General features: G+C 33.2%; 1 protein-coding gene across 1 annotated transcript in view; it reads left to right on the top strand.

Moving 5' to 3' along the window:
• LOC126885946 (uncharacterized) overlaps positions 1 to 27279 on the top strand; it is a 71514-nt gene extending 44235 nt beyond the window's left edge. Inside the window, exons 6-7 of the mRNA XM_050652769.1 lie at positions 11170 to 11412; positions 25839 to 27279. Coding sequence (XP_050508726.1) covers positions 11170 to 11412; positions 25839 to 26788 — 1193 coding nt within the window. The 3' untranslated portion in view covers positions 26789 to 27279. The remainder of the gene's footprint in view (positions 1 to 11169; positions 11413 to 25838) is intronic.
• Positions 27280 to 27543: the final 264 nt, after the last annotated feature.

Below are 27543 nucleotides of genomic sequence, written 5' to 3'. Positions count from 1 at the left end.
AGTATTTGTAAATTAACACATCGAAATACACTTTGTATTCTATTTTTCATCTCATCCCTTGTTGTTGGAGGTATTTTATAAACTTCATTATTAACGTAACCCCAAAAAAATCAGTCCAGTTTATTAAATTCTGGTGATTTGGGTGGCCACGCTACTGGTCCATTGAAAAATGAAAATATCTCGAAAACTAATAAATTTAGACATAGGGAATGTTATCTAAAAATTAAAGTACGGTAATGGTACTTTTCAATAGTGATATAAAATTCAGGGTGTTCCATTTAAAATTACTGAGAAAATAATGTACTTGCGTTTTGACTCACCCTGTATTTGATATAAAGAAAATTAGCAATATCGACCATTCTTGAAAATTTTGACAATACGTCAAAAAATATGGCATTAATAAACCATTGTTGTTTTGCTTATTTTTATTTATACAGGGAGTTGAACTTGTTACGATTTTTATATAAAATTGGTTATAACTTTGTAAATACCCTGTATAACATAACAAACCTTTATATTTTTGTGATCGAGAAGTTAACAGGATTTCGAATTTAAAATAAAATATAGGGTGCTCCATTTAAAAAAACATAAGTTTGGTCTGCCACTGTGTTATCGAACACCCTGTAACATTCTAATTTTGTAATGTGAAGCTCAAAGGTCGCTAAAATTTTTGTTATTAACTTTTATTGCTATCTATTACTATAGCGGAGCTATTGAGCTTTACCCTACTAATCAATCACCCTGTATACCAATAACGTATGACATAGATATATTAATATTATGTAACACATGACAGAAGCTCGAAACAAATTACTGTGAATGAAAAGCCCTATCGGTTAAAAATCTGTATCTTAATGAAAATCTGTATCTTAATGAAAATCTGTATCATAATGAAGTTCATTATGATACAGGTAGTGACATCATAATTGATATATTATAGTATGAGAATAGAAAAAGTACTTTTTTATAAAAGTGTAATTTTTTTAATATTGTTGCACTACATTATTATTACATACAGTGTGTATATGACTGTTTAGTTTGATCATTCTTTAATATTAATAAGGTGATAGTGATAAGTCTGGGACCCTGTTCACTTAATTTTTTAATCAAAAGATTAGTTCCATATGAACGTTGCGAGTGATCAATTTATTTATTTCATAATTTTTGAGTTTAGCAATATGGAAGTAAATTTTGTTAAATACTATTCTAAGAACACGTTAATTCTTTAAAATTAAAAAAGCTGCTTTACTATATATACATTAAATTTCTTACTTCCTTATTGCTACCTTAATTCTTATCATTTTTTTATTTTTTTTTCTTTCAGTTCGTTGTTTCTAAATTATTTTTAGGAATTTTATTTATTTTAATATGTATTTTTATTTATTAGTTTTTTTAGGATATACTGTATTTGTTAAAGTTTGTTTAAATGTTTCGTCTTCATACTTAAACAAAAACATATTTTTATTTAACACTGCGTATTTTTGCGAATTTTTTACCACGTCAACATGGTAATCGGCGTAATTTATTTTATTTTTAATAAATTGATCGAAGCTTTTTTCCATTTAAAGTTGATTTATTAGAATAAAACAAATGTTTGCGTTCGTTTGTTATACAATGTCTTGTGAATTGCAAAGTAAATATTCACGATGGCAAACATTTTTCCACACAAATAGATTTTTATTGGATTTTATACAGAATGATTAAATATACCGGGTGTGCCAAAAGAAGCGCGACTGTTAAATATGTCGCGAAATTAACATCGGATCGAAAAACTGATACCACGTGTTCAATATTTTTCTAAAAATCTATCGAATGACATCAAACACGACCCTTCATCACCTGAGGGCTTGGGGCAACTTTGAAATCTTAAAGAGGAACCTTATTTTTTATTGTAGATTTGGGTTCCTGATAAAAAATTTTAAAATAAAAGTAACTTTTATCCGGAAATTTTTTTCGAATTTTTAATAGTAATTTAATATTTTTAATATAATGTAATTTTTTAATAGAATTTTTAAATGAAAACTGAAAACCAAGTCAAAAATGAATAACCATTTTCAATTTCGTTGCAACACGAAACTACAGCCGCATCATATTCTAGTTCTACCAGAGAGTGCTGCAAGCACCTCTACCGGTTTCGAAACTTATTAGTCTCTCATCAGGAGGCACATATGCTGCTCTCTCTGACCCAACCAGGACAAACCCCGGCGTGCAGTCACGAATTGCAACGAACGAAATGCCATGGATGCCCAAGCGGCAACTGCTAACAAAAGACAAAGTTTTCAATCTAATAGCACATAAAACAACATCAAAAATGCTACTCTACATCCTAACAGATTGAAAACAATGGGAACCTTCTCTGGTTACACCTCCGAGGCTTCTACAATTTGCAAGCCATAACGGATGCTGAGACTAAAGAAGATGAGGGAATTTTACAATTTATAATTCACATCCCATCTGCTCAGCGCGGTAAAGTTCCAACGAGAATGGTTCCCTTCGTACTCCAATCAGAGTAAACATGTAAATCAAAAATGAATAACCATTTTCAATTTCGTTGCAACACGAAACTACAGCCGCATCATATTCTAGTTCTACCAGAGAGTGCTGCAAGCACCTCTACCGGTTTCGAAACTTATTAGTCTCTCATCAGGAGGCACATATGCTGCTCTCTCTGACCCAACCAGGACAAACCCCGGCGTGCAGTCACGAATTGCAACGAACGAAATGCCATGGATGCCCAAGCGGCAACTGCTAACAAAAGACCAAGTTTTCAATCTAATAGCACATAAAACAACATCAAAAATGCTACTCTACATCCTAACAGATTGAAAACAATGGGAACCTTCTCTGGTTACACCTCCGAGGCTTCTACAATTTGCAAGCCATAACGGATGCTGAGACTAAAGAAGATGAGGGAATTTTACAATTTATAATTCACATCCCATCTGCTCAGCGCGGTAAAGTTCCAACGAGAATGGTTCCCTTCGTACTCCAATCAGAGTAAACATGTAAATCAAAAATGAATAACCATTTCCAATTTCGTTGCAACACGAAACTACAGCCGCATCATATTCTAGTTCACTCAGAGAGTGCTGCAAAGCACCTCTACCGGTTTCGAAACATATTACTCTCGGAGGTGTAACCAGAGAAGGTTCATATTGTTTTCAATCTGGTAGGATGTAGAGTAACATTTTTGATGTTGTTTTATGTGCTATTAGATTGAAAACTTAGTATTTTGAAAACCAAGTGTTAAAAAGTTTTCAAAAATCGATCCAATGACACCAATCATCATCCCCAACCCCTGGGAGTGAGACCGGGGAGGGGGGTAGATTTGAAATCTTAAATGGAAACTTCATTTTTATTGCATATTCAGATTCTATGTGACAAAGTAAAGAAGCCTTATCTGAAGTTTTTTCAATTCGTGATAGACGGCGCTGTAATCGCAGAAAAACCAATACAGATTAGGAGTCTGCAATCTAATAGGTACTGAATACAGTTTTTACGAATTTTTTGCAGAATCAGAATCTGTAATAAAAAATAGGGGTTTCTATTTAAGCTTTCAAATCTAGGTTAGAGGTTGCTGGCTCTAATATTTTTTTGAAATATTAGACCGTTTCCATAATTTTAGGGTATCAGGATAAAACTTTTTTTTTTTCGTTGATAGCTCCATCTATCAACAATGGAAAAATGTCTCGAATAAAAGTTACTTATTTTTGTACAATGAATCAAAATCTGCAGTGAAAGTGTTCTTCCCATTTAAGATGTTATAATTGCCGCCAGAAAATGAGGGTGGGGTCTGGCCACAAAAATATTGAAAACATGTTTTTCAGTTTTTCGATCCGATGTACACTTCACAAAATATTCGACAGTCCTGCTTCTTTGGGCACACCCGGTATATTTTATATATTATGATAACTGAGTGCATTTGTCAACAAATCTAGGGAGAAAAGAGGGGTCACACATTTTTAGCTCAGCGTTGTAGTGACTTTAATATTATTGTGTATCTTTGTTTCATTGATGAAATAGCTTCTAAAACGAGTTAACGCTGGTTCTAGCTCTTGTCTCTTATCTCTGTGTTTGTAGCTCTTCGGGGAAATTTCATTTCTACTGCATGGATTTTACTTTTTTTGTGGTGAGTGTCTGTCTGTAGATACTTTTTTATTTGTTTTTTACTTTCGGCACGATTATGTCATCTACAAATGCTCCTTCTGAGATCTACGTTCTTTGTAAATCTCTATTATGTCCGACTAATAGTTTTTTCACTTGCTTTGAGAATTGCTTTATTATTCGATCTATAAATATTGTAAATAACGTTGACTTTTTTTGTATATATTCTTCAGTAGTCTTTTCTGTGCAGTATATCGTATATCCCATTATTGTTTTTCTTGATTCCGTGCAGTATATCCCATGATTGTTTTTCTTGATTCCTTGTAGAAAGCTTTTTCGGGATCGATAAATCTACAATATATTCGTTTCTTCTGTTGTATACTTTTCCTGTATACTTCAGATGTATTTTCTGTTTTTGATATTACAGTAGAGCGTCGATTATCCGAACTAATTGAGGGACATGGGTGTTCGGAAAACCGATTTGTTCGGATAATCGAACTATATTGAGATTGTCATACATATTTATCCACAAGTGAATAAAAACCATATTTATATAACTGTATATTTGTTTATACCTTGATAATGACAAATAGCAATTAAACAAATAAGTGCAGTCTTTGCAACAACATATTTTTGGATACACATTCGAAGAAAATTGAAGATATTTTAAGCGTTAATTACTAACGCTTGCTCAGTACTCGAGTGCGGGGCGCGGGAGTCGGGAGTTAGGATAACCGGTCGTTCGGTTGATCGACGTTCGGATAATCGACGCTCTACTGTATTTTATTCTTTAGTATTTGTTCAAAGATTGTTAATAACTGTACTTATGTATTAATGTTATTCCTCGGTAGGTGTTGCAGTCTTAATTGTTTCCTTTTTTCTGTACTAGTAGGGTTAATTATTAGAACGATTATTATAGTTATTAAGGTACCAAGGGTATTATAAGGATAATAACGCTTGAGGTATATACGTTGACCGAAAGCGTTATTATCTATAATACCCGTGGTGCCTTCAACGTTTAATGTCCGACTAAATTATTCTTTATATGCAAAATATTTGAGTGAATTTGGAATTAATTAGTTTTCAAATAAGTACATTTACCAGCAATAGTCGTAACGTAATTGTGGTAGCCATAGTTTTACTTAGATTGTTATTTGTCAACTTGACAGTATTTAACTAGTTATTTAAATTTAATGCCCTAGGGCGTTATTTTTCAAAATTACGCCCTAGGGCATTATATCATACTTAACTGACTTCGAAATCATGTCATTATTTGCCAAATAATATACCCGTCGGACATTAATAAAATAACGTCGCTTCTAATGTTGCCTTTAGATACATATTTATCGTAATGATTCTACATTGTCATCATCCATATCTGCTATATATCTATATAGAATCTGTTCTGGTTTTTCCTGACTGGGGCGTAGTATACCCGAATTTCTAAAAAGAATAACGACAGATTAAACATTGTTACTTATATATCTTTAATATTCGTGAATATTTATTTTTGTTGAGTAGTGCTTGTTCTTTAAAATGATCGACAATGTACGTAAAAGAAAAATAATAGACTATTATTATTGGATAAATATATGATTTCACTATGTATTTCAAAATTAATAATTTGCTTTAATAAAATACAATTCAAATAAAAAAAGTTACATAATGTGTTCTCTATATTTGAATCGGTCATTTTAAAGATTACTTAGATATATTTAGTTTGAAAGGAATATATAAGGTAACTTTTCAGTGTGTTTTATAACAGAAAATTTTCTAGTATTTAGTATTTTATCTTTATTTAAGTATTTATTTATTTATTTTTTGTCAAGTAATAATAATTTACTTTATATAATTCTTTTCCGATATCGTTTTCTCGTTCACATGACAACAATTGCAGAGTCGAAGAAATTCATAGAGTTTGCTATTTGACAAGATTTTCTTCTTTTACTTATTACTTCGAAGTAAAGGGTGTCCCAAATTCAGAGTTGTAGTAGAGTATTTACAATTGGACGGTAAGTATGAAATGCTAGTAAAATCTCGAATCACCATTGAATGCTGAATATGTGACATCCTTTACACATTTTACGAAATAAGTACAAACGTAGGTATATAATACATATTATGTCAGCACTTAGCACATTATTTAATCAATATTGACCACAAAGAAATTAAAAGAATTGGGTTAATAAACCAAAAAGGCAAACTAAAATGTATATAAGCAACTACAAATTAAAAATAATTAATTAAATTGAATTTGGTGGGGTTTTTTAGGTTGTCCACTAAAATACTATGGAGCTTGTGTTATCATTCCGCTTACTGCTATATTTATAGACGGTCTAATGGCATGATTCTTCGTTATTTTCTATTGTTAGTTTGTGCTCCAGTCACTAAATACTAGTTTGGCACTGTTTGTCTTCCTTTGGCTTAAAATAGACATAAAGAAGCTCCTTACTGTCGGTATATAAAACTAAACTGATACACATACTGACTAATTCCTTAAAAACGAATGTTCATCTGCATTATGTATATGCAAGCTCTTCCAGTGTTGTAGTAAATATGTTTTCAATTCTCCCTATCCTTCAGCTATTTTCTTTTCAGGGGTCACTGTTTCTTCGCTCTAAAGTCCTCTCCTCTCACACAGTATTTCCATCTTCTTGCTTTCACCTATCTTTCCCGCAACTTCTAACAACTTTATCCTCAGTACCACATTGCTCTCATTTCTACGTCTGAGATGACCAAACCATTGCAGTCGTTGTTCTTAACACTGTAGTCACCCTGCTATTTCCTTACTATTTCACTTGTTCCTTCTAGTCTGACCCAACATCAACCATAACATTTTCAGTTCAGCTACATCCATCTTCCTTTTCTGAACCCTCTTTACATGCCATACTTCACCGTCATACACCAACGTAGGCCTCACCACACTCTTGTATGTCTTTCCTTTCACCCCTTCCCTTTTTTTTATCACAGAGTACCCTACTCATTCGATTCCAGTTAAACCAACCAGTCTATATTCTGTGGAAAATTTCTCTGTCTAAAGTCTAATTTTCTGTTAAAAGTAGGAGCCACGGTATTTAAATTCTCCTGCTTGTCCTATTTTTTCCCCAAGCAATTTGATGTCTCTATCCATTCCTGTTCCTCCCAACCACATATAATCCGTTTTTGACATGCTAACCTTCAACTCTTATTAACAAACAATGTAGATTAAGATGATAGGCGTACTATGATTTTGAGTTAATATAGTTTGTTGTGTTAAGTGCTGTATTAAGGTGGAAATACCAAATCATATCCACCAAATTTAGACCTAAATTATTTTTCTTACTAACCAAAATTTAATGTAGGTACCATGTGCTTGAAAACATATTTTTACTAATCATATGCTTAATACAATATCGATCTCTTGGAGGGTTTAAGTCGGAGATACTCCTTATGGTACAGTCATAAAATAACAAAATTTTAAAGTAGAGATTCGCATACAATTTTCATTTTAACACATTTACAGCTTTCTTACTTTTCCATTTGTACAGTCGGATTTCTCTTAGCTGGTACTACGAGATCTGATCTTACCAATTGTCACATCTAACCATATCAATTGTCACTGTAGATAATCACATCTTTTAAAACTACATCCTAAATTAACGTATCTCTTCAGTATCATGCTGACAGACAACCGCTAGAAAGATATGGGCGTGAATTTTGTTGAGGACTCTGCTTCCTATCTACATTTTGAATTTGTTGAAGGCTCGGTTCCCTCTAAGCAAGATTAGCAATAGGGAGATATCTCCAAGTTGCCCAGTAGTCTGGGCATATACCACTGCTCCTATACTGATCTTGATACCTTTCTCCATTATCTGCCTCTCCAGCCTTGTCTTCAAGTATCTTAAAGTCCTTGTCCAAGGTACGGCATATAGGTCTGTACGCCCAAGGCTTCTCTAATTCTTTTCCCTATTTCGGGATAAATATGAGATTTGCCGTTTTCATATCTCATAGAAACTCTTGGCTTCTTAGCAGGTTATTCATAATATTCTGCACCCATTGCACCTTCTCCTCAGTGATGATTTGTATTATCTCAGGTGCTATCCTATCAGGTTCAGACATTTTTTCTGCTTTGAATGTTTTGCCAGCTTCCGTCACTTGTGAATTCAGTCATGGGTGTCCACATGTAGTGGCGTAAAGCTTACTTCTTCCCTCTGAAAAAGTAACCTTGGTCAGTTCTTTCCTCCGACTCTCCTCGATCTTAAAGAAGCGTCTTGTCCCTTTAAAGTTCTTGTCAACTATTCGGCATGCATATCCTCAGGCGCTAGTTTAGGTTGTGTTAGGTTATACTTATCGGGTGTGATGTGAGTAAATATTGTCCTGATATCCCACGACTTCGATATCCATGATGTGGAATATGAGTGTTGAAATAGCTTCATGTCATGTAACCGTCAGCGCTCGAAAAGTGAATAACGTTCAATTTATATCCAGCATAATGTCCCTTCTGCAAGTGAATCAAATTCCTTTTCTTATTATTTCTTTACAATCCTTTGTTTTTTTTATTACGTTACATATGTACTCAAAGACGTTTGTATATATATTCATCTTCATCATGTGCCTTGACCTTTCCGAACATTGTAAATTAACATGGCTATTCTGACTTAGTTTACGGTAGATCTAAATAGTTCGGCAGATGACAATCCCAACAATTGCGGCAAGTTTTGGAGCCGCGAGTGTCTCCTCCTCTCTGGACCCCTTCTGCTGTCTATTTTTCCTTGTATAATTAGCTGTAATACTCTATATTTACTGTGCCTCATATCGTGACCAAAGTATTCCAACTTTCTTTAATTATTCCTACCTCTCTCTTCTTACCTAAGCGGCGTGGTACCTCCTCGTTGGTCACGTGCTAGGTCCAGGATATGCGTCGGTAAGCCCACTTTTCGAAGGCCTCTACTTTTTTCATTAATGTTACGGTCATTGTCCACGCCTCCATTTCATAAAACAAAACTGGAACTACATAACATTTGAGAAGTCGGATTTTGAGAGGTAGGGTGAGGTTGTTAGAGGCGAAAATTTGCTTCATGCTAGTGAACGACGCTCTTGTTTTTTCTATTCTTATACGTATCTTCTTCGCTTGATCCCAACTTGAATTAAGTGTTGTTGCTAAATAAGTATACGAATCCACGTGTTCAAATCTTTGATTGTCTAATATCAGTTGCCTTGCTCGTTGTTGGCTTTTGCTTACTAGCATTTGGTCTTTGTGATGTTTAGTTTGAGCCCGTATTGTGCACTTGTTCTTTGTATCTTACTCATCAGGCAACTCAGTTCCTCCATGCTACTCGCGAGAATCGCAGTGTAATCAGCATACCTTATGTTATTAATAATTTCTCCATTTATCTTTATGATTTTCGTGCTTAATAGTCCTGTCGCCAGGGGGGGTACAACGGCCTCCTTAATTCAGATGGACTTACCCAAGTTTTTTTTATGTATTTTGACCCGTAGAACAAGAATTTTTTTGGTAACAGTTGATCCGGATGTCGATAAGATTGTTATAAACAAAGAACTTGAGGAATTACATAGCAGCGATTTTTCGCAAAACAAAACATTTTTTTGTATTTTTGGGGTGATTCTCAGCAAAAAATGGTCTTACAAGTTTTTTCGTAGGATGCATAGTTTTCGAGCTAAACGCGGTTGAACTTTCAAAAAATCGAAAAAGTGCAATTTTTGAACCGGAATAACTTTTAATTAAACAATAAAATAGCAATTCTGCTTACTGCATTTGAAAGTTCAAGTCAAATTACATCGGTTTTGATTATTTTCATTGCTAAAAATTAAGTTTTTATTTGTCAAACAAAGCTATAAACACATAGTGTTTCCCGTGCCAAATGCATGCGTTTTAATGTACGTAATATACGTAGAAATTCTGTATTCGCGCCTACTCGTTCGATTTCAAATTAGAAATGCATTGAAAACACCATTCAATCACTATGTGTTTATAGCTTTATTTAACAATAAAAAAATTATTTTTTAGCAATGAAAATAATCAAAGCCGATAGAATTTGACATGAACTTTCAAATGCAGTAAGCAGAATTGCTATTTTATTTTTCAATCAAAAGTTATTCGGGTTCAAAAATTTCAATTTTTCGATTTTTTAAAAGTTCAACCTCGTTTATGTCGAAAACTATGCATCCTACGAAAAAACTTGTAAAAACATTTTTTGCTTAGAATGACTCAAAATATACAAAAAAATGTTTTGTTTGGCGAAAAATCGCTGTTACGTGATTCCTCAAGTTCTTTGTTTATAACAATCTTGTCGACATCCGGATCGACTGTTACCCAAAAAATTCGTGTTCTACGGGTCAAAATACATAAAGAAAACTTGGGTAAGTCCATCTGAATTAAGGAGGCCGTTGTACCCCTACTGGCGACAGGACTATTACTCTAGCGCTGTCTTAAATTCTTCTTCGGAGTAAATATTAAAGAGAATAGGAGACAAGATACAGCCCTGCCCTACCCCTTTCTTGATCTCGTTGAGTACTTCAATTTTATTTTCGTGCTGTACATTATCGAATGCTTTTGCGTAGTCTATAAAGCATATTTTATACAGTCATAATTCGACAAAAAACAGATGGGATAACGCAATACTGGTTAAGATGAATGACAACATTTCCATTTGGCTCCTTAGAATTAACATTTGAGAACACTTTTTTTTTCTATCAGTTTTTCATTTAGATACATTTGAAATTAAATTTTTTGCATACATATTATCTTTACGCTTCTAATTTTCATTTGCTTGAAATACTTCTTTTTTTATTACATGTTCTTTGTTCTTGATTAGTTTTAACGTTTTACATCACCCATATTTTTTAAATTGCAATAAAAATATACTCACTTCAATAATATCAATTAATGCCTAGTGATTTATTGATGCGTGCCATGTAAAAACCGGATACATCTTATGGAAACGAAGAACTATTTAAATGTCTTACATCTTTTGTATATATTGAATACATTTAATATTATCATCTTTATGTAATGTATAATAAGCATATGGCGTTGCGGTTGTTTAATTCATATCCATTTTACAGATGTCGAAGATGTAAAGTTTGTGATAAATTTCGATTATCCTTCAAATTCTGAAGATTATGTTCACCGAATCGGTCGAACAGGTCGATCTCAAAAAACCGGAACTGCTTATACGTTTTTCACGCCCAGTAATTTTAACAAAGCCGCAGATTTGGTAGCTGTCCTCAAAGAAGCCAAACAAGTCATCAATCCTAAGTTGCAGGATATGGCCGATAGAGGTTACTCCGCTACCAATTCAATGAGAGGTAAATATATTTTTTTAGGAATAATTCGCAGTATTTGAATATTACAATTTGGTCAAGCATGACCAATAATCCACTTATACAGGGTGTTTCATTGGGAAAGTAACATGCGTTAACTGTAGAAAGAGAACACTTAAGCAATCTCAAAAATACCATACTTAATGGGTCTCACTCCATTAATAACAAAGATACTGGGTGTTTTATCTACTTTGCCATTTTCTTATTTGGTTCATAACTTTTTAACCACACTGTATATTTATTTTATATTTGGCAGACAAATATCCTTTCAGGTGTACAGTAACAGTTATTTATGATATGTGTATTTTATAAGTGTTAAAAGTACAATTTTAAGTTTAAGGCACGCATCTGAAAGTTTTAAGGCACATGAGTGCCTTAAAAATGTACTTTTTAACACGTATATCATACAATATTTTTTCTACAAACGTCTTATATATCGACAATTATAATTTATTCATTCTCAATTACAGGACAATATCTACAAAAACTTTTACTTGAACTTGACTGACATTCCATTTTTATATTTTTCTTGGCATTACATCAACACTCCCTATACTGTCAATACGTAAATCATAACAACTATAGAATAACATCTTACTTTTATTGTTATATATTCTAACAAATTTTAATAGTTTTTTTCTACAAACGTGTTAAAAATGCAATAATACTAGGTCTGGATCCCGCGTATGAAAAAAAAGTTGATTAATAGCAAGCTGAAAATTTGTTCATAGCTTAAGGGTGTCTAGTCGGACAAACTTTGATATATGGGAACACTGGAACAGGGGCAGTTTTAATTGTGGAACAGGTTAAAAATTTAGAATGGTCACACCACGAAAACGGCACAATTATTTTGTCCGACTGAACAGACTTAAACTCTCCGAACAGAGATTAAACTCTCATGCAAAAATCAGACTGCCATTTATCACCAAATGGGCGTTTTAATGAGTGGAACATGAAGAATATGTCAAATGGCAGGAATTATGACAGGTGATAAATAGCAGTCTGATTTTTGCATGAGAGTTTAATCTCTGTTAGGAGAGTTTAAGTCTGTTCTGTCGGACAAAATAAATATGCCGTTTTCGTGGTGTGCCTGTTCCAAATTTTTAAACTGTTCCACAATTAAAACTGCCCCTGTTCCAGTGTTCCCATATATAAAAGTTTATCCGACTAGACACCCTTAAGCTATTAACAAATTTTCAGCTTGCTATTAATCAACTTTTTTTGCATACGCGGGATCTAGACCTATACAGTTTAAATTAAATTTTAAAAAACCTTTTAAACCACCTTTCAAATTGCGCAAGTTGTACTATGTATAGTATTTTTACTACAAAAACGTTATTACGTAGGTCAAAATTTTTGACGTAAGAGAACTGTCAAAACATTAGAATGTGACTTTTCATTATTGACGTGTTTATAATAAACATAGCAATAATGAAAAGTCACATTCTAATGTTTTGACAGTTCTCTTACGTCAAAAATTTTGACCTACGTAATAACGTTTTTGTAGTAAAAATACTATATTAATATTATTGTTAATAAATGAAATATAAATATTTTGACGTTTCACAATTTGACAATTCACTTTTAACTGCAGTGCCTTAAAAATTTTAAAGCACTAGTGCTTTAAAGTAGCATTTTTAACGCTCCCATGGAGTGCTAAAAATTGCATTTTTAACACGGTTGTAGAAAAATTAATTTATTTACAATTGTAAAAAATCCAGGTCCGGATTAAACAATATTGGAAAAATGTTCCTACCCAAAAACAACACCCATTCAATTTTTTTAAAATGGATTTCTCAGTTGAAATGGAGATGAAAAACTAAATTTAGTGGTATACTTTAAATTTTCGGCCGAATGTTAACCGCACTGTATATTTATTTTATATTTAACACGCGAATATTCTTTTAGGTGGCAAATCAATTAAGAGGATCGGTACGTATTTTCGGCTGCAATGCTATTCAAATGGGGATTCATTTTTTTCGAATCCTGAGAAAACTAATAAGTATTTTTGAAAAATTTAAACGCAGAATGAAAGATTACGTTATTAGCGAGGGCCGAAAGTCCCTGAGAATTTCTATAATGTTTAGTTTAATAAGTTACAGGGGTGAAAAACTAAGAGAAAATTTAGTGTGATTTTTAATTTCAAATATCTCATTCAAAATAAACTTTTTATTTATTCTAAGGGACTTTCGGCCCTCGGTAATAATTTAGTCTTTCATTCTGCGTTTAAATTTTAAAAAAATATTTATTTGTTTTTTCAGGATTCGAAAAAAATGAACACAATGCCGTGGTAATATTTTCCAAATCTATCTTTGTCTTACAACGCACTCAGCCGAATATAATATTGTCAGCATATATTGTCAGTCAGACACTGACAATCAGTGACAATTTTAAATATTTGACATTGCATCGGGAATATTTTGAGTTATTGATTAAATATTATTGATATATAGTGTATTTGATAAATAACTGATTTAAGACGTGAACTTGATAAAAAGTTATTTATTGTGTATTATTTGTGGAAGATCCAAGCAGAGAATACATCAGGATAATATATTCTGTGATCCAAGTTTTTTGTTGTTAAAGATGTTCAAAGTTGTAAGCGTTCCATAACAATATATTATTAAAAAATCGCTTTAACACTTTTCCTCTTTTCTCGATTGAGTATTAGTTTTTGTTGTACAAATAAATTATTACAATCACTGAATGCATAGTTAGTGAAAAAATTATCACATTTATTAACTGAATTAATAATTTGCAATTATAAAAATAACAGTTATCCAAGAACATTCAAAACCCATCTCTTTAAATTAATGATGACATTTTCAAGTAGAATGACATTCTAGTAATGTTTACATATCCATACCAGTGTGAATTTTACTACACGTAATTTGCCGTGTAAAGACAGAAAAAGTAGTAATACACGTAAAATATTTGCGAATTATGTACCCATAGCCTTAATTTATTTACAATTATAAAAAATCCAGGTCCGGATTAAAAAATATTGTAAAAATGTTCCCACCGAAAAAACACGTATATTAAATTTTTTTAAAACTCATTTTGCATTTGAAAAGATGATGAAAAACTAAATTTAGTGGTAGGTATACTTATATTTCTGATAAAATTTTGAATTTGAATTCTGAAATTATGTCAATTGCGAGAGCTCTAAGTGGAAAAAATTAAAATGCGACTTAATTTTAATTAATACCATTATTTAATCTAAATTGGTAAAATGTTAACATTTCAGTGTTTTTTTATTATGTGTGGCATATAGTTTATGGCGAATATTCATCTTTAAATAATGAATAAATTATAAAGGGTCAATAAAGAATACATCACTTTAATCAACAAAGTGTCTAAAAATTATAACAAAACAGCGAAAATTTGCAGCATAGTAAGTAACTATTCAAAACTAAAGTACTTATTCAAAATTATCACCATCAAAAATTATTGTTATGTGTGCAAATGTTAATATTTTACCAATTTAGATTAAATAATGGTATTAATTAAAATTAAGTCATATTTTAATTTAAGTTACTTTGATCTTCGCAATGCACATAATTTCAGAATTCAAATTCAAAATTTTAAGAGAAAAATCATTTTGCCTAAAATTCAAAGTATACCACTAAATTTAGTTTGTCATCCTCTTTTTCAAATGCAAAATCCATTTTAAAAAAATTTAATATACAGGGTGTTTTTTTGGGTTGGAACATTCATACAATATTTTTTAATCCAGACGTGGATTTTTTATAATTGTAAATAAATTAATTGATTGGACACCTAAAAGAATATTCGCGTGTTTAATATAAAATCAATATACAGTGCGGTTGACAAGTTGTAAGCTGTATTTCAATTTTTTTTCTACTTAGAGCTCTCGCAATTCACATAAATTCAGAATTCAAATTCAAAATTTGACCAGAAAAATCATTTTGCCGAAAATTCAAAGTATAAAGTATACCACTAAATTTAGTTTTTCATCCTCTTTTCAACTGAAAAATCCATTTTAAAAAAATTTAATGCACAGGGTGTTGTTTTTGTGTCGGAACATTTTTCCAATATTTTTTTAATCCGGACCTGGATTTTTTACAATTGTAAATAAATTAATTTATTGTACACCTTAACTGATATTTGCGTGCCAAATATAAAATAAATATACAGTGTGGTTAAAAAGTTATGAACCAAAAGAAAATGGCAAAATTAATAAAACACCCAGTTTCTTTGATATTAATGGAGCAAGACCCATTAAGTATGGTATTTTTGAGACCGCCTAAGTGTCCTCTTTCTACCGTTAACGTGTGTTACTTACACCGTTAAAGGTGACTAAAACTAAGAGCTTTCCCTATGGCGTCCTCTTATCTTACACATTTATACTCTTTCCTATGGCGCTACAGCCCAAGTCGGGTCCTGGTCTCCCCCAGCATCCGCCTCCAAGTCCCTGGCTGCTCTCATCAATTCTCACTTCGTCTATCCACCCCTTGGTTTTTCTACTGGCCGATGTCCCACCATAGTTCCGCTAAGCGTTATACTAGGTGTTCTGTTATTGTCCATTCTTATGAGGTGACCTGCCCAGCGCAATCTTTGTATTTTTGCGTAATTTGCTATTATAGGGTTCATGGTAATATTGGTGTAACTCGTAGTTGAGCCTTATTCTCCGCATTCCTTTGTCGCAAATGGGTCCCAATATTCTTCTTAATATCTTTCTTTCAAATTATTAATAGGTTTATTGTCTTTTCTGTCATGATCCATGTTTCTACGCCATATTGGTCGTGTGATGGATTTTTATAGTATTTTTATATGTTTTACAATTTACTTCCCTATTAGTCTGGGCAGATTATCGGAGAATAAGCCATTTTTGGGAAAAGTTATTTACCAGTAATTTTATTGCTGGAATCGAATCTCGTAACTGTATATATTAATAATATAGGTATGCAAGGTCCGCAGATAGTGTGCTACTTTTTTTTATAAACAAAATGGCGCCCGAAAATCGTGTTTTTTCAATTTTTGCTCTATAACTCTAAAGATTTTAACTTTACACCAAAAACACCCAAATAAAAATTTACCGTAATTAAATTCTGCATAGAGACGTGTTTTTTCCGAGTTACTTAGACGAAAATTTTCCCCGGAAAATGCGGGTTTTTCCAACAAAATCTTTAATCTTTACTCGAGTTACTTGGGAACAAAAAAATAATGAAGAAAATTGCTCCATGGGAAGCCGAGAAAATGCATTTTTTTAACCTATACCGATTTTGAACTTTGAGATTACATTTTCTCCAACCTAATTTTTTATTGGAATTTTGCTATTTTTGGCAATTTTCACTCGTAATATCGATAGTTTTTATTATAATAATATGTGTTATGAGTATTTTAAAGATATGAAAATTGGTGTGGAGAAAGAGGACAAAAATAAAAGGTGATGGTTCGAAAATTATGATCCTATTGTTTATATCTTTGCCGCAGATGCCGGTCAACTTTGACCGGTTGTATCTCATGAACCACTCATCACAATTAAACGTTTTTTTTTATTTAAAAGAAGCGCCCTGCCGCTTTTTTTCCAATACCGTTTTCACGATTTAATTTAATTTAATATTTCCCGAGATATTCTGTTTGTTTATAAGCCAAAAAAAAAATGTTTATAATTTTAAAATATTCCTGCGGCCGCTTAAATAGTCCAATTTCAATTCTGTAAAGTACATTAGATAGGTACATTGCCTTTTTATACAAAAATCATAGTTATTCTTATGTATTATAATTATTGTGGTTATTACAGCGACCGTAAATTTTTAATCAACAATTCAATTGTTGCTAAACTGTTCATTCAGTTTTCATCAGCTTCTGGAATTATAATCTATACGAAAAGAGCTTTTATATTACCAAGTTATTTAATTATTGATGAACAATTACTTATTTAAAATTTTAGTTGAAAATTAAAGATTTCGTTGGAAAAACCCGCGTTTTCCGGGGAAATTTTCATCGAAGTAAATCGGGAAAAACACGCCTCTATGCAGAATTTAATTACGGTGAATTTTTATTTAGGTGTTTTTGGTGTAAAGTTAAAATCTTTGGGAGTTATAGAGCAAAAATTTAAAAAAAACACGATTTTCGGCGCCATTTTGTTTATAAAAAAAAGTAGCACACTATCTGCGGACTTTGCATACCTATATTATTAATATATAGAATCATAAGATTCGATTCCAGCAATAAAATTGCTGGTAAATAACTTTTCCTTGTATTTTGCTAATTAGCCCAGAGTATATGGATGTCTTTGGATCCAAATACCTGAGACTGAGAGTTGTATTTTCTCCTCCTCGCTGCCATCCTCAGTTATCTGTATACCCAGGTATTGAGCTGTTTTACTCCTTCAATGTTAGTGTCGTCTAGTGTCAAATTCTGTAAGTTTTGTTGGTTCCTTGCTTGTATTAGGGCTTTAGTTTTATCTACGTTGACGGTTAGCCATATTACTTTCACATTTTCTTTAAGTTACCCCATGAAGTTATCTGATGTCTCTTGCGGTTCTTCTAATCAAGTTTATCATCTGCGTACATTACAATCTGCTTAGACTATTAAACAATATTTTTTTGGGTTTACGGACATTTTTCGTATGTCACATTCCATACAGTAGGAACAATGAAAGAATACCCATGCGTCATCGATGATATGCATACGAATCAAATCAAAAATTTCTAGTCAAAACAACGTCTAAACTGTAAAAAAACGGATGTGACTACTACCCCACCGTACGATTTTTCGCTACATAAATGTGTCAAAAAGTTTTTGTGATGTTATTATTTTTCTGATAATACCTATATATTTATTGGTAATAAATGTTACTTTTACTACCGTAATTAATTATTTGATATAGATTAATAATACAAAAATAATGAGTAAGCAAATATGGTACATATTATGAATTTCTCCATGTTAAAGTTGCCGTTACCGGAGAAGGTACGCCACTGTGTTGATAAACAACGCAATTTTGAGTGCTCTGATATTTCATCCGAATTTCGGAAATATCGAGAATTAGAAATTGTAAGAGTGAACTGTGAGCAAATAATATACTACAACAAAGTGCTGAGAGTGTTAGTGACACAATAGGACTAATAATATTCGAGGTAGGCTGAAATCAAAATAACGTGGCGTCTTATCTGTTGGTAGCGATTTATCTATCCGCAAGGTTGAATTGTAGATGATCGTTGGCGCTAGCAGATAGGCAACACAGATTACACATTCCATAGGCGTATCAGAGGAATACGGAATGGATGAAATGAGCGGGATGGTTAAAGAAGTAACAAACGGAATGAGAGAGATAGCAAATGAAATGAAAGAAATGAGAACTGAGCGTAAAGAATTAATAAAAATTGTCAAAGATTTAACAAGTGAATGGAAGCAGAGTTTGGAAGAAGTAAAAGAGATTAGAAGAGAAAATGAAGTAATGAAAACTAAAATCAGGGTGCTAGAATATAAACTTGAAGCTATGGAAAAGAAAGAACGTCGAAATAACATTATTATCACCGGATTTGAAACTGCAGGAGATACTATAGAGCTAAAAGAAGATATAGAGAATCAGTTGCAAACTTTTCTTGGAACAAAGTGTGAGATAAAAGAGATAACGAAACTGAATAAGAGAATGTGCAAGTTAGAATTGAGTACATATGGTGATAAAGCAGACATAATGAAAAATAAGAACAAGTTAAGACATATTAAAGGAAGAAAACTTTTTATTGATGATGACTATACGATCCAAGAAAGAAAGATTCAAAAACAACTAAGACAATATGCAAATGAACAGAGGCAAAAAGGTAATGTTGTAAAAGTTAAATACCAGAAGATCATTATAAATGATGAAATATGGAAATGGAATATGGAAACTGGCACAATTGAAAAAGAGAGCAACAGAGTTAATCCAAAAAACTAATAAAAGCAGAGGCGGACAAAACGATGACAAATTCGGCAATGAAAACGGAAAAAGAAATGGAACTGAAAGTTATAGATAAGAAAGGAGTGGTATGGAGAACAGCGACATGGAATGTTAGAGGAATAAGTGGAAAAGAGTTAGAATTAGTAGAAACCCTTAGCAACACAAACTATGCTGCAATAGCCATCACTGAGACAAAAAAAAAAGGGAGCTGGGACACAAATAATAGGAGATGGAAATCTATTAATATACAGTGGTGTAAAGGAAACTGAATGGGCCAGAGCAGGAGTAGCCTGTTTGATACCCAAAGATAAAGTAAAAAGTATAAGAAATTGGGAGTTCATCAATGAGAGACTATTGAAAGTATCAATGAATTGTAGTAAAAGCGATATTATAACTTTGATTGTAATATACGCACCTGGAGAAAGTGACAAAGCAAACGATAAAAATCAATTTTGGGAACAACTACAGCAGACAGTAGAAGATTATGAGGGAACACTCATAATATTGGGAGACTTCAATGCTAGAGTGGGAAACGAAAACATGAAATGGCAAGGAGCTATAGGTAGGCACGGAGAACACACAATTAATAAAAACGGGAAAAGATTGCTAGAGTTTTGTATAGATAATGATTTAGTTATAGCCAACACTTTCTTTGAACACAAGGAAATACACAAGATAACAAGAGCAATGCCCCAGCGAAATGAAAAATCAATAATAGACTTCATAATTGTTCCTCGAGAAAAAAGGAGTAAAGTTAAAGATGTCAGAGTGAAAAGAAGCTATGATATAGGTAGTGACCATTATCTACTAGAAGGAGTATTCAAGAATAACAACAAAGTCGAGGACCGAAAACAGATACAAAACAAAAACTATAGCGGACGAATAAGAACCTATAAGCTGAGAAACTTGCAAACAAGAAATGAGTATATAGAAAAAACAGAAAAACAGTTTGCAAGGATTGAAAAGAGAAGACAAAGTAGAAATGTGGAAGAAAAGTGGATCAGATTTAAGGCAATACTATTAGAAACAGCAGGGCAAGTTTGCGGGTATACCAGTAGAAATAATCATAAAAAGCAGACAAGCTGGTGGAACAACGATATTAAAAAAGAAGTCAGAGAAAAGAAAAGGCTATGGAAAATGTACATACAAAAAAGAAATCAAGAGGCATACAATAAATACAAGGAACAGCGCAACAAAGTTAAAGTAAGGATAAAACAAGAAAAGCAGAACGCCTGGGAAGAATTTGGAAGAACTATGGAAGAAAATAGTACCCAAAATACAAAATTATTTTATAGAGTATTAAAGAATATGAGAAGTAAAACGGAAATTAAACTACAGCAGATAAAAGATAGAAACGGAAATATAATAACTGAGGATGAGCCCATTATAGAAAGGTGGAGAGAATATTTCAAGGAACTTTTAAACAATGAAAATACAACAGCAGAGAATCGCACACAGATAACAGACGAGACACCTGAAGGAGGGCAAGAAGACGTTTATGAAACTAAAATAAAGATGGAAGAAGTTGAAGATGCACTAGAAAAACTAAAAGTTGGTAAAGCAGCAGGGATCGACGGAATAGATGCTGAATTATTGAAATATCTTGGACAACAGGGTAAACAAGAATTACATGACCTACTAAATTTAGCGTGGACAAACAAAAAAATCCCAGAAGATTGGAACATTTCAATAATACTGCCTATACACAAAAAGGGAGACACGAAAGAGTGCAGTAATTATAGGGGTATATCACTTCTCTGCTCAGCGTTGAAAATCTACGAAATTATCCTAGAAAAGAAACTACGAGAAATAGTTGAGCCTCGACTGGCGGATATACAAAGTGGATTTAGACCATCACACAGCGTACAAGATCATATATTCACACTACAGCAAATTACTGAAAAAACACTGTTAAAAAACGATACACTGTACCTGGCGTTTTTAGATATGAAAAAGGCGTTTGACATGGTCAATAGAGAAGGAATATGGCAAAGCCTGAAAAACAAGGAAGTAGATGAAGAACTTGTAAGTGTAATAAAGAGTTTGTATGTCAACACAAAAAACCAGGTCAGGACAAGTAACTTAATCTCCGGCGAATTTTCTAATAACGACGGGGTTAGACAAGGTGGAGTGTTGAGCCCACTGTTATTTATTTCCGTTATGGATGAAGTTATTAAAAAGTGTTGGAAAAAAACTAAAAAATGCGCTATAGGGTATAGAAATTTGCAACAAATAAAAATTGAAGCCTGTGCATATGCTGATGACATTGTATTTGTTGCAAGAACTGAAATGGCTCTCGCAGATAACATTAGAATCTGGGCTGAAGAACTAAAAAACTACAACTTAATAATAAATATGGAGAAAACTAAAGTAATGACAATAGCCAACAAAGAAGCAACTGTAAATATTGAAATCGAAGGGCAAAAAATCGAGCAAGTAGACCTCTTTAAGTATTTGGGAATAATGTTAAACAACAAAGGTACACAAGAAGATGAAATTGGAAACAGAATAAAATTGGCTACGAGAACTTATTATTCACTGTATAAAAATTTCCTAAACAAAAAAGAAATATCGAGGAAAACCAAAATGACAGTATATAAAACTGTATATATGCCAATTACAATATATGGGGCAGAAAACTGGGTACTTAATGACAGACAAAGAAAAAGATTACAAGCTACAGAAATGAGATACTTAAGAAAAGTGGTGGGAGCAAGAAGATTAGACAAAAGTAGAAACGAAGATATAAGACATGAATTACAGGTAAAATCGCTCAACGAAAAAGTTGAAGAAAAGAAGTTAAAATGGGCTGGACACATGATAAGAATGAGTGGTGAGAGACAAGTGAAAATGACATGGGAGGCCAAAGAAGTGGGTAAAAGCAGGAGGGGCAGACCAAGGAAAAGCTGGAACACTAGTGTAAACGAAATACTCAAGAAAAGAGGAACATCGTGGCAAGAAGCAAAAGTTTTAGCAGCAGATAGGAAGAAGTGGCGTAAATTTGCAGAGAGTATTATATAAAGGAGGAATCCTCGACACCTAATATGGTAAAAGAGGCAACCGATTATGTATGTATGTATGTAAAGTTGCCGTACGTAAATAGTATGCTTTTTCTCATGAGCATTTTTCAGTGCGTCACAGTTTTTCGATTTCTTTCTAACGCATTAAATTGTATATGACAGAAAAAGGCACGTTGGTGATTACTTTGGTAATTATTCTAGTTCGGTGATTATTCTAGTTGTCGATAGATGGCGCTATAATAGAAAAAAAATTAGTTACTAATTATATATCTACCAATATAATCTGTACAATTTATAAGACTATACAAATCAAAGAAAATACCATTTTATAAATGCAATAAAGATAATTGATTTGTTTTTATGCACAATTGCAAATAAAATTTGACAACTGTCAGATTTAACTAAAATGTCATGTTAAAATAAATGTTATAAATGTATATTATCACGGACTTACCTTTTTTTCTATCATTTGTGACGCACTGAAAAATCCTCATGAAAAGAACCATAACAGGAATTTAAAAAATTTCGTTTATGTCAGCTGCATTAAGTGACTTAAATGAAAGTAAACTTAATGAATTCAGATCATTTTGGTATCCAGATCATTTTCCAGACATTATCTGCAAATAAATGTACATTCGTAAAAATATACTAATCTGTAATTTTATACACTATGATTGAAAAGTCAGAGTAATATGTACCTACACGTTTGGAAAACTGTTTGGACATAAGTTAACCATATTGACAGATGATTACTTACAAATTTTATTGACTTATTTTAATTAAATAAATACTTACCAAACCAAAAATACAATATAATATCCAAATAGCTTCTAAAAGAACTGAGTATCCACTGTCATAGTGACAGAAATTGAATCTGTCAGCACCAGCACGATTAGTCGAATAGTAGTTTATACAATCATTATCTCTACTGATGTTGAATGTTTTTCTAAGAATGACATTAGAAGTACAGAAATAGTCAAGTGTGAGTTTAAATTTTCTACTAAATTAATATAACTACGTTGAACAATTGTATCGCCGTCTTACTCTGTCAATTATAAATATGTAACTGCGTATGTCTTGGATAACGTTTTTGCTTAGTAGACAACACTTAATAATATATCTCTCTCGTTTGTTATTTATAGAAAAAGGCAGTAAATCCAAAATATGTGCTTGATATGATCGTTCATGGGTATTCTTTCATTTTTCCGACTGTACATATATTAAACAGAGTCGGTAATACCAGCCTATCTCACTATTTTAGCCCTTTAGTTGTCTGGAAGGGATCTGTCAATGAATTTTGAACTCGTACTTGCGCTTCTGTGTGAGTCATTGTGGCTTGAACTTACTTTACCAATTTTCTTGGATTGCTAAATTCTTGCATAATATATTTTCTTACATATTTCTAATGTACTAAAAGTAACATGCAATAGTATATAGTACCTACTATATTCTGCTTTTTCCTATATGCTTAGCCCAAGCGTCTTGTCGGTACAGACAGATACAGTACAGTATAACAGAGTTAACAAAAACCCTCAAGGTCACTTGCACCGTTGCACCGCATAAACGAACGTCTGTCGTCTCTTCTCCTCAGGGTTGCAAACAAATTGGTATTACATATTATACTTTGTTCTGGAAGTACTTTGGATAATACAGTCTGTTCCAACGAAAATTTGACCCCCCCCCCAGAACCTCATAAACCAACAGCTTCTTTAAAATTACAAAAAAAAACCCTTCAATTTATAATGGGAGGGGGACGAATTTTCATGCAAAATTCATGCCCTCAAATGTAACCCCCTATTGCTCCGCATTGACCCCACTTTTTTTTAAACGGCAAGTGTGGTCGAGTGGTAGATCATTGGAAAGGTAATTTTTTTCTCTAAACGACACTCTATTTTTTTAATTTACGTAATAAGTTTGAAGATAATTTTGGACTTAACACATTTACCTAAGTATTATAAATTAGTTAAATCCAAAATTATCTTTTTAAAGTTATTCCGCAAATTAAAAAAAAATAGAGGGTCATGTAGAGAAAAAAATACCTTTCAAATGATGCGTCACTCGACTACACTTGCTAATTAAAAAAAACTGGGGGTTGGTGCGGGGCAGTAGGTGGTTACATTTGATGGCATAATTTTGCATAAAAATTCGTCCCCCTTTCAATACAAATTGACATGTTTTTTTATATTTTAAAGAAATCTGAGTTTCTGGGGAGGGGTCAAATTTTCGCTAGAACACCTGTATGTATTTATATTCCCACATCCATACTGGTCTTAGTATCTGCTTATAGATTAACAATTTGTTCTGGATAATGTAGAATTTCTCCCAATCATTCAATATAATATCTTATATCGAATACCATGTTCTTCTCTTTTTGACGTGTACTTTCCAGCGCAGTCCCGCGTCATTCCCTTTTACTCGTGTATTTAATTAGACAACAAACATGTCGTTATCCGTCGTCAACATCAAAATAATTTGAAAAATCAATGGGAAAATCCCAATAGTTGGCTGTATACCATAGTTTAAAAAACCAATACAGAAGTAAAAACTTCGAGATGTATTCTGGTATAAAATCGTTTATTTAAAAACTATAAAATGTCATCGAATGCAGAACGTTTTCGTTCTAAACAGAACATCTTCAGTGCATCCTACCGAGTATTTTGAAACTAGCACACCGTAAATAGTGTTAACATCATCATATATGGTTTACATAATGTAATATGTTAAAATGTTATGACTACAAGTCGATGTTAATGGATAAAGTGGAACACATGCTAAAAGGGTGCCATGGTTCCCTGCTCGAAGATACTAGGTACTTGCCAATTCAATGGGAGTTGGTCTGTGCCCATTGAATTGGCAAGTACCTAGTATCTTCGAGCAGGGAACCATGGCACCCTTTTAGCATGTGTTCCACTTTATCCATTAACATCGACTTGTAGTCATAACATTTTAACATATTACATTATGTAAACCATATATGATGATGTTAACACTATTTACGGTGTGCTAGTTTCAAAATACTCGGTAGGATGCACTGAAGATGTTCTGTTTAGAACGAAAACGTTCTGCATTCGATGACATTTTATAGTTTTTAAATAAACGATTTTATACCAAAATAATTTGCTTAGATATTATTTTTAGAAGATAAAGAAATCAATAAGGTATGGAATTTTATTTCTATCGTATCGATCGGCCAGTATGTTGGTCTACCAGTAGATATTATTTCTCAGTTTTGTTGTTTAATAGCCGATAATAGTTCTTTCTCTTCAGTTGTAGTTAGTTTTGAACCCCAATATGTGTTATTTGCATTAAAATCATCACCAATGATGTATATTTTGTCTAGTCTTTATAACCTCCACAGGTTGCTCTCTATTGATGGAATGTCTAAGAATGACAATGTAACGAGGTTATGTTAGAATTATGAGTTTTAATAACAAATTTGACAGTGAAATTCATAGACGATATATTTATCATTTTAGGAAGAAGTAGATGGAGTCGAAATCCACGAGGTCGTCGTTCTCTGTCGCGTTCTAGATCAAGATCCAGGTCGAGATCTCGTACACCAAGACGGAGGCGTGACAGAAGCCGTTCAAGAGATCGACCTAGAAGAAGAAGATCTCTTAGTAGAGATTCATCACGCAGCCCAAGAAAATCGAGGTCCAACGGTTCCTTATCCCGATCTGAATCTCCCGATTCGATCAAACACAATTTATTAGTGCCACCGCCCATGAATAATCGTCCGCCCAGTCCACCACAAAATATGCACAATCCACCTCCTCAGTTGCTACAACATCCTCCGCCGTCTGTAACTCAGAACCCTCCCCCAAATGTTTTACCGCAACCATCTTCTCAACCGCCCATTTTTCAAAACAATAACCTACAGCAGCGACCGCCAAGTGTCTTGCCGATGAGACAACCAGCTCCTCTTCTAAATAATACAAATCCTCCTCAAAGACCTCCACATATGCAAGGTCCTCCTCTTATGCAAGGTGTTCCACTCCAACAACAAAGACCACCAGTAGCTATCCCCGGAATTCCACAAAGACCCATGCAAGGACCTCCTCCAAATATCCATTTGCAAAACTTACAGCAACCTCCTCCTCCACCACCTCAATCACAATTACAGCCGCCTCTTCCGCAAGGCCCGCCTATGCATCAACCTCCACCTCAAGGGCATCTATTGCACCAACCTCCTCCTCAACAAAGACCACCCTTGCATCAACAAGGGCAACAAATGTTAGCTTTGTCTAACCACAATTTTGTCAATCAAAATCTAGGTCATCAACCGCCACCTGCATCCAACCCTTTTGGTGGTTATCATATACCTAATGGAACTCTATTTTTTAACGCACCTCCCCCACCACCACCAGCACAAAGAGTCACTGGAGTTTACTTCCAATACGCTCCGCCTCCCCCAGCCCCTCGATAAACACTAGTTTAGTAAATAAAACAGTGGGAAGTATGTGTTAACGCAAATACGGGGGTAATTCGTAAAAAAAGGTTCCCTACGCTGCTGATAAAGAATGCCACGTGCTAGAAGAAATCTGGCAACACTGTCTTACGGGGGTAAAATGAAACACCCATGCCATGTGTCGTCGCCTACAACAATGGAATCCTAAGTGGTGGAGTAAGAGGGAGAGTTGAAGCGTAGGACAGTGTTGCCAGATTTCTCCCAGCACGTCGCATTATTTCTCGGAGGCGTAGGTAACCTTTTTTTACGAATGACCCTCGTATGATGGGGGATTTCTGAGGAGTGAAGAACGGTGTCTATTTTTTAGCGCTGATAAGTTTCTACTCCAAGTATGGAATACGTTTAGCTTTAAGAAAATATTATTTGATGTTCAAACTAACAGTGTTTATTGATTTTGTTTAAGATTAAATATTAAACTTACTGCTTAATATAAAGTCTTAGGTCAGTAATTAATATTTTTTATTTATTTTAATTTTTTGACTGAATTTTGGAAACATCCATTAAGACGTACAGCTACGCATCTACTTTTTACTTAGTATCAAATTTTCTGAAAATACACTCACGGACAAAAATATTATATATTTTGAAATTAACGTGTAAAATAATTTGTTTTTGTTGCCCCCAGTGTTATAGAAATAGGATTTCTTTTCCGAATGCGATGTTTTAATTATCATATAAATGGTATAATCGGATTTAGATTTAATATGCGCTAT

Source organism: Diabrotica virgifera, chromosome 6 (genome assembly GCF_917563875.1).
Source record: "Diabrotica virgifera virgifera chromosome 6, PGI_DIABVI_V3a".
Classification (NCBI taxonomy): Eukaryota; Metazoa; Arthropoda; class Insecta; order Coleoptera; family Chrysomelidae; genus Diabrotica; species Diabrotica virgifera.
This window is presented reverse-complemented; position numbering and strand designations above follow the sequence as displayed.